We start from the raw sequence: 14,440 nt of genomic DNA, 5'->3' as shown, positions 1-14,440 counted from the left end.
TCAAAGAAATCACTTTCAGTAATGTACCACTCATGTCACAGTCACCCTGAAAACAAACTGGGTTATCAGACCCTCAAATGAAAAGCTTTACTTAATCATTAATTATCATTCATTTGGAGAAAAGTGTTATTATTTTAGGAAAGTTACAGATAACTGTATTTCTGACTTTGAAAATGATGAGGAAATTTGTGTGTGTCTCCTTCAAAATGACTGACAGTGAATTCAGCCAATAACTTCATCCATTAAAACTACATGGGAGGAACTGGGAGCTTTGGACCAGGGGATATTAAGTCATTAAGAATACAAGTTATTAAGAATTAATTAAGAATCTGTAAACCTGTTGACAAAATAAAATTAACAACAGGTCAAACGTGGGGAAAAATGTGTCTGCACTGTGCTCCTAAAAGAGTACAGAGGGAACATTAAAGAAAACAAGTGTATATACCTTTCAGGACCTCTGTACCTTAATTACACTGCTATAGGGGCAATGACATTCAGACAGTGGCTCACTTGACAGTTAATCAGAGTTGCAGAGTTTGTGTCCTGTTATGAAGATGTTGCATTGATAGCGCCTCCTGTTATTGCAGTTGCATAGCCGAAATTAAAATGTATCAATGTGTTTATCTCATAAGTTAAAATGATCCCATCCATGATATGGTTAACAGCCATTTTATCCTTTGCCTGAGTTTCCTGTACGTCTCCGCCCCCCTCTTTGTCTCTGTCTGTCTGTCCTCTTCTCACCACACAGGAGAGTCTCTGTCTTCAGGTGACAGCTGAGGTAAGTTTGGTTTGTGGTGCTGCATGTCCCAAGTAGACAGGTGGGACATAACAAACAAAGAGTGGCTCAGTGAAAAAAAAAAAAAAACTGAGAGATTAAATAGGCTGTCAGCCAAGAGAGAGAGAAAGTGGACCATAGAAAACAACAGAGGAGAACAGAATCTAACTTATTTCCAGCTCCTGGCAGCTGATGTGCTGATTGTGAAAGTGTTTCAGCCTCTCCAGCAGCTCTAATCATCAGGCTGGTTGCTGCCATGTCTCTTCAGGCCACCAGGGGGCAGAAAGCAGGGAGAGAGGAGAGCACTGAGTTGATTAAAACCTTTGAGGGGAGCAGGTGAAGAGGCAGCAGCCTGGAGAGCAGAGCTGTAGCTTCAGACAAAATGAGAAGTAATCCAGAAGATTATTCTTCACTTAGTGGTAATTGTCCTAGTAGCAGTAACAGTATAGTGGTAATTGTCCTAGTAGCAATAACAGTAGTACTGTAGTAATTGTAGTAATTTAAGTATTGATAGTGTGACAGAAATTGTTCTTCGCTTGTAGAACTTTGTCATTTGCCTGTAACAAAGAGACGTAGTGAGGGAAAATGTTATTCATCATTGTTATTAATATTTTTAATTTCTTATTCTCGGCAGTTGGTATAATAATAACATGAAACAACATGGTCTCTGCCTACCAGCATATGACAGAGACTCTGACTGGAACCTGCAGGCAGCAGCTGCAGTTTGCAGACAGCTAGACTGTGGCTCTGCTGCTTCAACAGAACTGAAATGGGAGTCCTCATATAAACCTGTGTGGAGGATCGGGTCTGTAAAAGCTCATGTCAGTCATCTCAGCTGTCACTGTTTTGACATGATATTTCTATGCAAAATGACTGGAATCTTTGTGAACAGCTGTAATGTTTAAATTTGATATTTCAGGTCTATAGCCTAATCCTAACCCTAACCTACATTTCATTACGATGTAGGATTATTTTTCCACACCGGCCAGGTCATGTAGTGTGCACTGCACTGTAACTCAACACAAGTAATATGGATCTCAGTCACACAAATGGGTTAAGTGAAAGTCATTTTTCTTGCCTTCTTGGCGGCAAACTCAACTATAAATTCCTTGTCATCCATCTTGGGTGCAACATCCCTTTCAGCTGATGGAGGGCAAGTCCACATGGTCTCTCCTGCAACATGGAGGTGTGCAAGAAGTTTTTAATTAGTTTCAACCTTGGGAAGCTTTGCTCACCCAATGCCACTGTCAGAGCATCTTTCAGTCTTTTGGTTTCCTCCACTTTGTTCAGATAAAACAGAAATCCAAACATGTTGCCAAACTCCTGTATGTGTTTGAAACAGGTACAGAGAGCAGTGAGAGGCTGAGCCTCTATTGCGGTAAAGCAGTGTGTTATATATGCTTGCTCTGCATCTGGTTTATATTCATTTTGATTTTCATCCCGTTTGTTTTTGTGTCACATCGAGCTGCCTGACCATTTTCCAAAGTGTCTCACTGACAAACAGAAGGTCATACCACATGACCAGAGATGTCATGAATTCAGGTTTATAGGAAACACCATCCGCATAAATGGGCAGCTTGGACACATCCTCAATTAAGAACCCAGGGTCCTCGGGTGTTTCAGGTCTACGATCTTCAGACACCCTCAACTGGGCGACTCAGCCAGGGATGATCAGCGCCAGCTGGGTGCGTACCCCCTTTTGATCCACAGCCACCTGGAAGTGCACTCTGCAACTTCACTGATGTTCTTTGTGGCTTTCCTTTCCTGCAACCCTCTGACGCCAAGGAGCCTGAGTGCACGATGCAGAGACGGCCCTGGGAATCCCCTACAGCCCACCTCAATAGGTTCACAGCGGGCCCTCCACCCTTTCCCTCTACAGATCTCCTCAAGCTCCTGGTACTTTGCCTTCTTTCAGGGTTAGGGTTAGGTTTAGTGTTAGGGTTAGGTTTGCCTCGTCAATTCGGTCTTTCCAGGGGACTTTGAGTTCCAGAAGCACTACTTGCTTGAATGAGTCAGATGTTAAAACCAAGTCAGGCCTAAGTGTTGTTGTGACAGTTCAAAGCTTTGCATTTCATTATCCAGTGACTTGGCTCAACTTTTAATTTTCGGTTTGTTGCCACTGGCCTCTGCCACATTTGCAAATTACCAAAAAATAAAAATATTGTCAAACACACACACACACACACACACACACACACACACACACACACACACACACTCACACACTCCTGATTGAGGTGATTAACAAGAAATCTTTTTTGCCTTTGCCATCAGGAGGTCATGACAGTGTAGATACCTGACAGAAAATGACACTGAATCCACATTTTTGCCAAGATTTGGGCTTTTAAAGGCAGTGGTCTTAAACTTTTGATCAGCTGATGAACAGACTATTTCAGTTTAATGGTTGTTTGCAATAAACTGCTTACTCAAATTTTTTTTTTTTTTTTTTTTTTTTTTTTTTTGTCTCTCTCCCATCTCTTCTTTTTGCATTTTGAAGCTCTACTTAGAACCTTCTTAAGATCCAACAGTGCAAAATGTAAATTCTTGCAATTTCTCAAACAAGAGATAGAGCACTTGGTTACAGCGCTAAATATAAGCAGCAACCGGCTTTGGAAACAGACAAAACATATATGAGCTATACATACACAGGAAACCAAGACAGGAAATGATCCGTACCATATATTCTATGTGCAGATATAACCACAAAAAACCCAGAAAATGAAACTGAACTGAAGCTATTCATATTGCTTAGCCACAGTGTAGTGGAAACTGGATTAACACTGCTAACAGCCACACACCATGCACTCGATGAGAGAAAATGCCTTGACAGTGATTCTTGAAAAATAGAGATTTATTAATACATGACAACACTTTTTTTTTTTCACCACTGCACTTTTGCACTTCTTTGAGCATGGTCATGAATTAATAAATCTTTCTAAAGAGTTTTTTTTTTTTTTTTTTCTCCTGGAGTGTGCGATGTGTGGTTTGTGTTTTTCCAGAATTAAAATTGCCAATTTAAGAGAAGCTGAACACAGTAAAATTGTGCTGTCAACAAACTGAATCAAACAGAGGATGAATTAAAGTGACCTTAATGTAGAGATTTAAAGGGGTTTCGTGTAATGTACATTCACTCTTTCACTGGAAGCTGCTGACTGAATGTGTCTCAGCCTCTCCAGCAGATTTAATCATCAGTTTGGTTGTTTTTCTACAAACTGCAGTGTTTATGACTGCCTTCTATTCCATTTCAAAGTACTGTACATCTCTATTCGACAGAGGTTAGACTAATTAATTTCAATAAGTTCAGATGTCCCCAAACCAAAGGATAGTAATAATCTAGCCACATGTGCATGTTAATTAATGTGAACTGTCACCGTTTAAATAAAATAAACATGAATTCAAATAAGATAAAATAAAATAGTGCAGGTGAAGTCACATATAACTGCTCCCTATAAGATAAACTGAAAGTTGAATGGTGGATGTCAGTGGAAGTGAGTGTGGTTACTGCCAGCAGCTTCCTGTCAGCGCAGCACGTCAGCTCGGTGTGACTGACTCTAGAAACCAAATAAATCTGATGTTTACCTTGAGGATGTAGAGGAAGTGCATCTATGAACAGACAGGAGCTGAGCATCAGACATGAAGACACAGAGGACAAAGAGACACCGAGTTAAGACAGACTAGATATGGATCCGGTGTTGGTGCTGTTCATGTTGGTCTGCAGCTCAGGTAGGACTCTGATCAACAAACAGACTTTATTCATGCAGCTCTTCAGCAGCTCGGGACTACAGAGTGCTTTCCAGGAAAATCAGGCTAAAAATCATACAGACAGGACAAAAAGCAGCATAAAAACAAACAAACAAAAAAAAAAAAACAGGATATTTACCTGTTATAAAGTCGCTTATCTATAATAAAAAAAAAAAAAAAAAAAAAAAGTTTTTAGAAGTGGTTGAAAAGAAGCTGTTTAAGAGTGCAGGTGCTTTGAACATCCACTTACATTTGATTTCAGATACTTTGATTTTTAACCTTGGCTGTACTTTTTACTCCACTACATTTATACTAGTCGCATTACTTCAGTTTTGCTTTTTAGGACTTTTTTTTTTTTTTAGGACGAACATAGCCTTGGCTCTTGGCACTCAAATATATGAAAAGTAAAGCAAGAGAAGAAAGTCAGAAGATTAGAAGTTAGAAGATTGCTGAGGGTTAAAGGGTCAGTCGTTTTTTTCCATAAATGTTTGGACAATGGCATCTTTAAAGACATGGCGAACCACATCAGCACAGAGAGAGGTGTTTATGATGTTTAAAAGAAAAAGTCCAACTTAAGTGACTTTCAGCAACCATTCAGACTTTTAGGGGCAGGAAGTGGTTTTCATTCATGTGACTGTTTCAGCTACTGTGTTAAAAAGAACAGGCTTAAAACTGCTGAAGGTGCAGAGGGGAATTACAGTGACAGAGAGATCACAGGCAGGGAGGAAATATGGTTTTTAGAAATGATCTCAGTGATGTAAGCCTACTAAAAAAAGGCGGATGCTAGAGTCAATTTAAAAAACAAAAACAAAAATGTTAAAAATTAAATTTAAACATAAATCACAAATACAAATGCAAAAAAAAATGAATAATAATAGGCTAGTAATGTGGGTCATGGTTGGATTAACAGCTGTCTCTCTGTCACACTTACATGCACCAGTGTGTGAGGCCATTTGTGCTCACATACATGCTTCTGCGTGATGGAGTTGTACTAATCACACTCAGATACACACACATACTCGAGAGACATTTATGAAAGCAGTGCACACACACACCCACACACACACACTTCCAAGTGGTCTTGTTTTAAATACATCCATAAAGCCATCTACATCGTTAAAATACAATCATTTGATTACCTTTAAATCCTCATCAGTGAGCCTTCAGAGTGTTGACAATATTTTCTGCTTGTTCTCCTCAGGACTGCAGGAAGGAGGAACACACGTGTCAGCAGGTAAACTGAGAAAGAAACAGAGAGAATTATGAGAAAGGCATTTCTTTTTGTACTAATTCCTGTCTTGTCTCTGTTCAGAACGTGACGATGTCAGGTTAGTGGAGGGAGCTGGTCGCTGTGCTGGTACTCTGGAGGTGAACCAAAATAAAGACTGGAAACCAGTGGATAGCTTTGACTGGAACCTGAAGTCAGCGGCTGCAGTGTGCAGAGAGCTGGACTGTGGCTCTGCTGTCTCAACAGAATGGAGAGAGGATTACCCAGACAGACCTGTGTGGAGGATCAGATCTTCTTGTCTTCAGTCTGGATCTGCACTGAAAGAGTGTCTAGAAATGTCTGTGTTTTCTTCTTACAGCCTTGACATCACCTGCTCAGGTAATATCATCAATTCCTCAAGTCCAATCAATCATTCCTTAAAGGTACATTAGACAATATGACATGCTTTTTTTTCAGTAAAATGACCAGTAACAGTTTGAGTCATCTGGGTTTTCTTGTGGGTCATGTGGGCCACAGAAAAAGTTCAATCAAACCAGCTTTTCGCATAGCTGAAAGTCTGCAGCTTCAACACATTTTCAAATTGGAGCTCAGAGACAAAATAATCCAAATAATCAAAGGCTTTGTGAGAGTTAAATGTATTCTTCATTTCCTTTCCAAAAAGTACATTTTTGCCCCTTACCTTATGGTTTTGTAAAAGCACTCTAATGTGAACACAGAAGCAGGACTGACACTTCTATTTTTTTTTTTTTTTTTTTTTTTTTACAAATGGAGTTTGAGCTCTCAACACCCTCTAGTGGTCAGGGATCGCTCAGTGCAGCTTTAAACAGTGTAATGTTCCAGAGGAGTGACAAGTTTGTTAGGAATTTTTCAAGGCTATAATATAGTACTCCCCCCCCACCACCACCCTCCCTCTCTCTCTCTCTCTCTCTCTCTCTCTCTCTCTCTCTCTCTCTCCTCTCTCTCTCTCTCTCTCTCTCTCTCCTTCCAGAGTCTGTGAGGCTGGTGAATGGCAATAGTCTGTGCTCAGGCAGAGTGGAGGTGAAGTCTGACCAGTCGTGGTCCTCAGTGTGTGAAGCTGACTTTGACCAGCAGGATGCACAGGTGCTCTGTAGGGAGCTTGGCTGTGGGCCTCCTTCAGTCCTCCAGGGGGCGCTCTATGGAGAAGCGGAGGCTCCAATGTGGACCAAAGAGTTCCAGTGTGAAGGCAGTGAGTCCTCTCTCCTGGACTGTGGAAGCTCAGGCTCAGCTAGAAACACCTGCTCACCTGGCAAAGCTGTTGGACTCACCTGCTCAGGTAGAAGAGGAGCTGCAGCTCCCATCTGACTTCATTCATGTTCACATCAAAGGAACTTTAATGCTTTTACTAATTACTGTCTTGTCTCTGAACAGAGCCTGATGTTGTCAGGTTGGTAGGAGGAACCAACCAGTGTGCAGGTAGACTGGAAATGAAACAATATGGTGAATGGAAAGCAGTGGATGGCTGGGACGCTGACTGGAACCTGCAGTCAGCAGCTGCAGTGTGCAGAGAACTGGACTGTGGCTCTGCTGTCTCAACAGAGAGGAGGAGGGACTCCTCAGAAAGATCTGGGTGGGACATCAAATCTTCCTGTCTTCAGTCGGGATCTACACTGAGGGAGTGTGTAGAGACATGGACTGTTGGGTCTTTTTACAAACTGGAGATCACCTGCTCAGGTAACAACATCAATGAAAAATACTGAAAGACACACTCACACACACATGCACATGCACCTTATGTGGGAGGCTGAATGACACTGGCTAGGAGGGGTTACTTCTTTGCAAAGCCTTGGCTCTGGATCCAGACTCCTGGAAAGGGGCTGGAATCTCTCCTCTTTCTCCTTCTCTTCACCGCTGTGTTGACGTTATCCTGCCTCAGTGCAGCTTCATTTTGCAGAAGGTATGACTCTGACCGCTGTGAAAGCTTATGCACCCAATGGCAGTTTGGGGCACCCAGCCTTCTTAGAGGCACTGGGAAGTGTTTTAAAGAAGGCACCATCTGGGGACTGTGTAGATCTACTGGCCTTGATGGGGAAAATTATAGGAGGAATGGCCTGAGTGATCTGACCCCGAATGGTGCTTTGTTGTTGGACTTCAGTGCTAGACATGGACTGTCCATAATCAACACCATGTTTGAGCATAAGGCAGCTCATAAGAGCACTTGGTACCAGAGATCTTTAGGCTATGGTCAAAGATCAACTTTGTGGTTGTTTCATTGGATCTGTGGTTGCATGTTCTGTACACCTGGGTAAAGAGAGGGTCAGAGCTGTCAGTTGATCACCGCATGGTAATGAGTTGATTCAGATGGTGGGGGAAGCTGCCGGACAGACCTGGTAAACCCAAGCACATAGTGAGGGTGAACTGGGAGCAGCTGGTTGAAGACCCTGTCTAGGAAGTCTTCAGCCCACACCTCCACAGGAGCTTCCCCCAGAGTGATTCTCAAGTCCCTATGGAGCGTCCTCATTGTGATTCAGGCACCTCACCCAGACTGGGAGACTGAGACCGGGGGTGGAGGATCTTCTCCCAGACCCTGAGGGACATTGGGAGCATGGATTCCACATGAACCCTGTTCAAAGTTCCATCTTTGAAGTGGGAGCATTGAGCTGTGGTGACATGATCGTCTATGTCTGTCGTGGCAGAAACCCAACAACTAGGTGGTGGATGCCATAAGTGAAGGGGGTCATCAAGCTGAAAAAGCAGGCTTTCCAAGCTTGGCTAGCTCAGCAGACTCTGAAATTGGCATTGAGGAAACAGGAGGCCAAAAGGGCTACAGCTTCTGCAGTTACAAAAGCAAAAACTTGAGTGCAGTAGGAGTTTGGGTAGGCCATGGAAAAGACTTTCAGTTGGCCTCAAAGAGGTTCTGGCAAACCATCAGGTCACTTGTGGGGGACATGCAGAGCCTTGTCCAAGCTGTGCTCAGCAGGGCTGGGGGGCTGCTGACCTCGACTTAAGAAATGGTCAGATGATGCAAGGAATATCCAAGCATCCTAGCCTAGTATTTCATCTCCGATGCTGTTTGTCATTTTCATGAACAGGATTTCAAGGCGTAGTCGGGAGGGCTCTCAATTTACTGGTCAATCTTTGTTCCAAACCTCACCAATGGTCACAAGCTCTGGGTAGTGGACAAAACAATGAGATTGCAGATACAAGCAGCGCATTAGCTTAATTTGCAGGGTAGCTGGACCTACCCTTAAGGATAGGGTCAGAAGTTCAGACATCCAGGAGGAGCTCGGAGAAGAACCACTGCTCTTCCATGTTGAAAGGAGCCAGCTGAGGTGGTTCAAGCATCTAGTTAGGATGATCATTCACAACAGATGTAATAATTACGTACTATGTTGTTGCTTGTCTTCCTTCAGATGACCACAAAATTGGCTGTTTAATCAGAACAGAAGATTCAATGTAGACATCTTTCTTGACTCATGTGGGACATTTTTAAAGACTGTTTACCCGGATTATTGCAAACTTAGACCAGACCTGTGTACCCTGACATCAACACAGCATCAATATCTACCTATATTTTCACACTGTTCTTACATTGTTTGCTTTACCTTGCATTGCTGTTTTCATGCTTTCCTATCTGTTCTTTGAAACTGTTTGTCATTGCTTTGAACATCAAGGGACTACAGATGAAAATGACCTGCTATGGTTAAGTCTGACTTTTTTGTTCATCAAAGACCAGTGTTCCTTTTAAACAACCAAACAGAGAGGCAGACAAACAGACAGACAAATGAACAAACCAGTAGAAGTCTGTCCAGTAAGGATACAGAGTCACCACTACAGCTGAATGTTTTCAAATTTCAGGACATGGGAATAAATTTCAAAAGGTCGCTCCTCTCTCTCTCTCTCTCTCTCTCTCTCTGTCTCTCTATCTCTCTCTCTCCAGAGTCTGTGAGGCTGGTGAATGGGAATAGTCTGTGCTCAGGCAGAGTGGAGGTGAAGTCTGACCAGTTGTGGTCCTCAGTGTGTGAAGCTGACTTTGACCAGCAGGATGCACAGGTGGTCTGTAGGGAGCTTGGCTGTGGGGCTCCTTCATTCCTCCAGGGGGCGCTCTATGGAGAAGCAGAAGCTCCGATGTGGACCAAAGAGTTCCAGTGTAAAGGCAGTGAGTCCTCTCTCCTGGACTGTGGAAGCTCAGGCTCAGCTAGAAACACCTGCTCACCTGGCAAAGCTGTTGGACTCACCTGCTCAGGTAGAAGAGGAGCTGCAGCTCCCATCTGACTTCATTCATGTTCACATCAAAGGAACTTTAATGCTTTTACTAACTACTGTCTTGTCTCTTTTCAGAGCCTGATGATGTAAGATTAGTGGGAAGAGCCAGCCGCTGTGCTGGCAGACTGGAGATGAAACAACATGGAGACTGGAAACCAGTGGATGAAAGGAACTCTTCCTGGAGACTGAAGTCAGCAGCTGTGGTGTGCAGAGAGCTGGATTGTGGATCTACTGTTTATACAAAGAGGAGAAGGGATTCTTCAAATATACTTGTATGGAGGATCAGATCCTCCTGTCTTCAGCTTGGATCTACACTGAAGGAGTGCATAGAAACAAGCCTTGGGATTTCTCATTACAGCCTGGAGATCATCTGTTCAGGTAATATCATCAATTATATTAACTATAACAAAAGCATATTGTAGGATATAATCAAGAGTGTGTGGTAAATATAGCATCATACTGGGGGTGTGCAGTTCACCCAGTGAGAGGATTTCATACACATCATAATACATAAGCAAATATGATATATCTAGATTGATTTTTTAAAATTGATTCCAAAGGTTTACTAAATCCAGTAACAGGAAGAGAGAGAGAAGAAGCACATTAAAATAAATTAATGTAAATTTTATTTGCTGCAAAGTTTCCCATCTATCCCCTAAAACCCAAACTTGGCCACACTTGTGATTTATAAATGCTTAGAAAAGGATGTGCAATGTAAATTACGTCACTGTCAGTCAACATCATTGACGAAAGACAGGAGAGGTTTTCTTGGAGGGAGGAAGAGCGGGGGTGGGTCATGTGATCTGATGTGACCTTTCACATCCACAGAGAGACGATGCAGTGGGAGAGGAAATGGAGACTAAAACCGCAATATGAAAGTCACTACAAAAGCAGCTGCCAAAATTATGCCAAAAATAAAACATGTGTATCATATCAGGATGATCAGGATTTTCTGCAAAGTGCCGCACAGATTTTTCAATGATTTTCTTTCCAGCTTTGATCCGGATGCATCAGTGAAACTGTCACTGGATCATACATTTACCCTCCAGCCTGAAGGACCAGTCATCTTCTGCTACTTCCCAGTGACAGGCTGCTCTAACATGTCTTCATCACCTGCTTTCTGTTCGCAGATCTGCTGATTCAGCCAAACATCTCCCTGTCTCACTCCATGTACTGGGTCTCCGAGGCCCAGCAGCAGGGGCTGTGGGTGTTCGAGGGCTCCAGCTTCACCATCAGCTGCTCTATCCAGCCACAGTTTACAGGAGGCTCCTTCCTCCTCACCTTCACCTCCTCCAACATCAGACGCAGCTACACCCTGCCAGCTGTCAATCACTCTGCGCACTTCCTGTTTCCTGCTGCAGACCATGCCCACCAAGGGAACTACAGCTGTGTTTATCACGTCTATGTTTTCTCTCGTCACTTCACCTCCGAGAGCCGGCCTCTCTCTCTCATCATCTCAAATGACCTGATGGAGTTTCTGCAGCTGAGTAAAACAGATTGGGTGAAAACAGGTATTATGGGAGACTCTTTTCATTTTCCTCTTTCATATCATTTTCCCCCCACCAACTATTGTGATAAATCTATCACACTATACATTTCTGAAATCCTTAAAATGTTTAATCTAATCCTCAAACAAGTAAATATATAGGAATTATGTTCCATAGAACCATTACACAAACTTTTGTCTGCACTGAGTCCTTTTTTTTCTTTTTTGGTTGTTTGTTTTTTTAGCCTATGTTAAGTGATGTGGGATAATTGAGTTTGATAATATGTACATACACTTCTTGACCGCTGTTTCATTAAAGCAGGCTGCCCTCGCATTTCTCATGCTTAGACTCAGGTTCTGCTTTGAAACGCCCTCAAATCAGCAGCGGCCAGACTTTTGTTTGGCTCTGAGGCCTTTTTTTTCCAATCCCAGCCCAGCATGGTTTAATTTAATATGAGCACCATATTGCCTGATGTCCAGTAACACCTAATGTTAACAACCCATTTACAGTTTTGTGATTTTGAGGGTTTTGTCTTTAATGTGAACTGATGCACTCATGATGTTCTGTGATCTGATCTGATGCCTCTTTATGTGTTTCAGCCTGTAAAGCAATTTTCCTCCTTAGTCTGCTTCTCCTGCCCCTGACTGCAGTGTTATACGCCTATGTCTTTTTCTCCTGCAAGGTACTGTACATATACCTTTTCATTAGAGGGTTGGGTTAAAGGTGCAATCAATGCTTGTGATTACGATTATGATTATTGATAGTAGTAGGAGTATCATTATGTGCTTTAGTGAAATGGACCAATTTTCTTTTTTTCTTGCAGCGTCATTATTGGAAGCGTGAGTATGAAACCTGAAGGGAACCTGAGGAGAAATGACAAGTCCATCATGTCAGAGGAGCCTTCGAGAAATCAGAGGGGATCATTTCAGAAAATGTTCCTAGTTCCTTCATTTACACAGGTCCCAAACTAATGGCCACAGTATATATTTTACTCAAATATATATGTGTGACATCCTAGTATAATTAGCCTGGTGAATGTTTTTCTTGGTTTCCTACTGAGCAGCACTCTTGTTTTTAACATGCAGAATGATAATATTAATATCAATCATCTTGTTAGCCTTGCATTTGAACTGGGGGCGGCTCTACAGTCATTGGCACTTCTCATGATGATGACAAGGAGACTAGGACTAGAACTAGAACTAGATCAGAAAAAGTCCAAGGATCTTCAGTCATTTGTGGTTTTGCAGATGTCTGTCATGTTTTGGCCACCAAGTTTCAAATCCAGCTCAGTTTGGTCTTCTCTTGCGCGCTTCTGCCCCCTGGTGATCTGAAAAGACATTGACAGCAATTGTCTCTTAAGTTACTGGATCACATCTGTGAAAACACAACAGTATCCTGCTGCAGACTCGGAAAAGCCCCTGTGGTGCTTGATGGAATTAGGGGGAAAACCCATACATGTGCACAAGGACAGCGTTTGCCTCAAGTTGTTGTGACACACAGAGAGTGAACATGATCCTGACAAAACACTCCCTATGACCCCTTTCACTCCACATCGAGACATTTTGAGATGTAAGGATGGAGGAGGAGACGGGAGCACACTGATTATTGTTTAGCCTTCACTGGTGCCAGCTGAAAGGCATCGTGTCTAGACAGACAGCACACATCCACACAAATCCACCATCAAACTGGAGATACAGCATTCAACGTTCCAACATGAGGAGTGCAATCCCTCATCGAATGTACACTGAAGCGCCTCTGTGTCTGCACTATACTGAGTATTGTCCTCACTGATTATAATGTTATGTAAATGTATGCATTTTATGTTTTTTGTCCTACTTTATTTGTTGTGCTGTTACAAATGGTGCTGCTGTTGATGCACCAAAAAATTCAGCCCTGGCTAACAATAAAGTATAATCAGTTAATAAATTCTGTCTTTGGCGTTTGGAGTAGTGACACGGTAGGGTGCAAGGCAGTAATTTCGCCTATAGGTCGGCAACATGGGCAGAAACGCCACTCACCACAAGTTCTTGTCAAAATCACAAAACAAACAAAATAACAGGTAAGATTAATCAAACTAAATTGTAAAAACAGAAAAAAATACACATGTTGCTATTTAACGCCATGCACATTTGAGGTAAACTCATATCTCAAGCCTTTCATTCTATCCATACAAGTAACTACAGCAGGCCTTATAGATCTACCAATCGGATTCTGTTAAATGACCCCAGAGATGTTTGGTAAAACTGCTTTCTCCCCCCATGCACCCTGAAAGGTATCACCACCCTTCTCTGAAAATGTTAAGGATCTTTTACAAGCCGCTGTGAAGGAAACCTGTTGCTATTTTACTTCATTTCCCTGGAGGCGGACTGTGTTTGTAGGTCTGCACGCCTCGATCCCTTCGCTCTTTCTTGTGTTGCTCTTCTGTATTGTTTGTGTTCTATCCAACGAAAATGTTTTTTTTTTTTTTTTTTTTTTTTTTTTTTTTTAATGTGAAACTGATTGAGCTACCGTCTTGACCAGAATTCCCTGGAAGAAGAGATCTTGTATCTCAGTGGGACTCTCCTGGCTAAATAAAGGATAAATAATAAGAGGGAAAATAGCAAATCTAAAATTATTTTCTCTCGCTGGTGAGAGAAACCAGATCTGACTCTTTATCGCCGCGGGAGAAAAAGCATTTTTTTCTAACACTTTCAATTAAAGGTTACAGTGACTAAATAAAAATAATATAATATTGTCCAAAAGAGCATGCTGTGTCCTTAACAACCATCTTCGAGATAAAATATGGACAGGTTTTCCGAGGAATAACTGCAAGTTAGGTCAAGTAAAGCTGCTATCGAGCAGGTTGGTTACCGTGGTTACATGATAATCTCTCGTCGAGAAACCGATAATATTAATTTACTCGGTACAGTCAGTAAACCCAGGTCTCTCAAACACGCCACCCTCTGGACACTGTGGTTGTTGCGTCCGGAAGCCCATTGGTCAATG

At 42.3% G+C, this 14,440-nt stretch overlaps 1 protein-coding gene across 1 annotated transcript; it reads left to right on the top strand.

The window, feature by feature from the left end:
• The first annotated feature begins 4,424 nt into the window (after positions 1–4,424).
• Positions 4,425–12,890, top strand: LOC115370372 (scavenger receptor cysteine-rich type 1 protein M130-like). The gene is made up of 10 exons (XM_030067364.1): positions 4,425–4,498; positions 5,718–5,750; positions 5,829–5,950; positions 6,735–7,038; positions 7,134–7,436; positions 9,643–9,948; positions 10,044–10,346; positions 11,099–11,479; positions 12,055–12,137; positions 12,279–12,890. Exons 1-10 carry the CDS (start codon positions 4,456–4,458, stop codon positions 12,309–12,311), a joined length of 1,911 nt encoding a protein of 636 aa, XP_029923224.1. The 5' UTR covers positions 4,425–4,455; the 3' UTR covers positions 12,312–12,890.
• The last annotated feature ends 1,550 nt before the right edge of the window (positions 12,891–14,440 follow it).

Source organism: Myripristis murdjan, chromosome 13, assembly GCF_902150065.1.
Source record: "Myripristis murdjan chromosome 13, fMyrMur1.1, whole genome shotgun sequence".
Lineage (NCBI taxonomy): Eukaryota > Metazoa > Chordata > Actinopteri > Holocentriformes > Holocentridae > Myripristis > Myripristis murdjan.
Note: the sequence above shows the minus strand (reverse complement) of the source record. Positions and strands in the feature narration are given on the sequence as shown.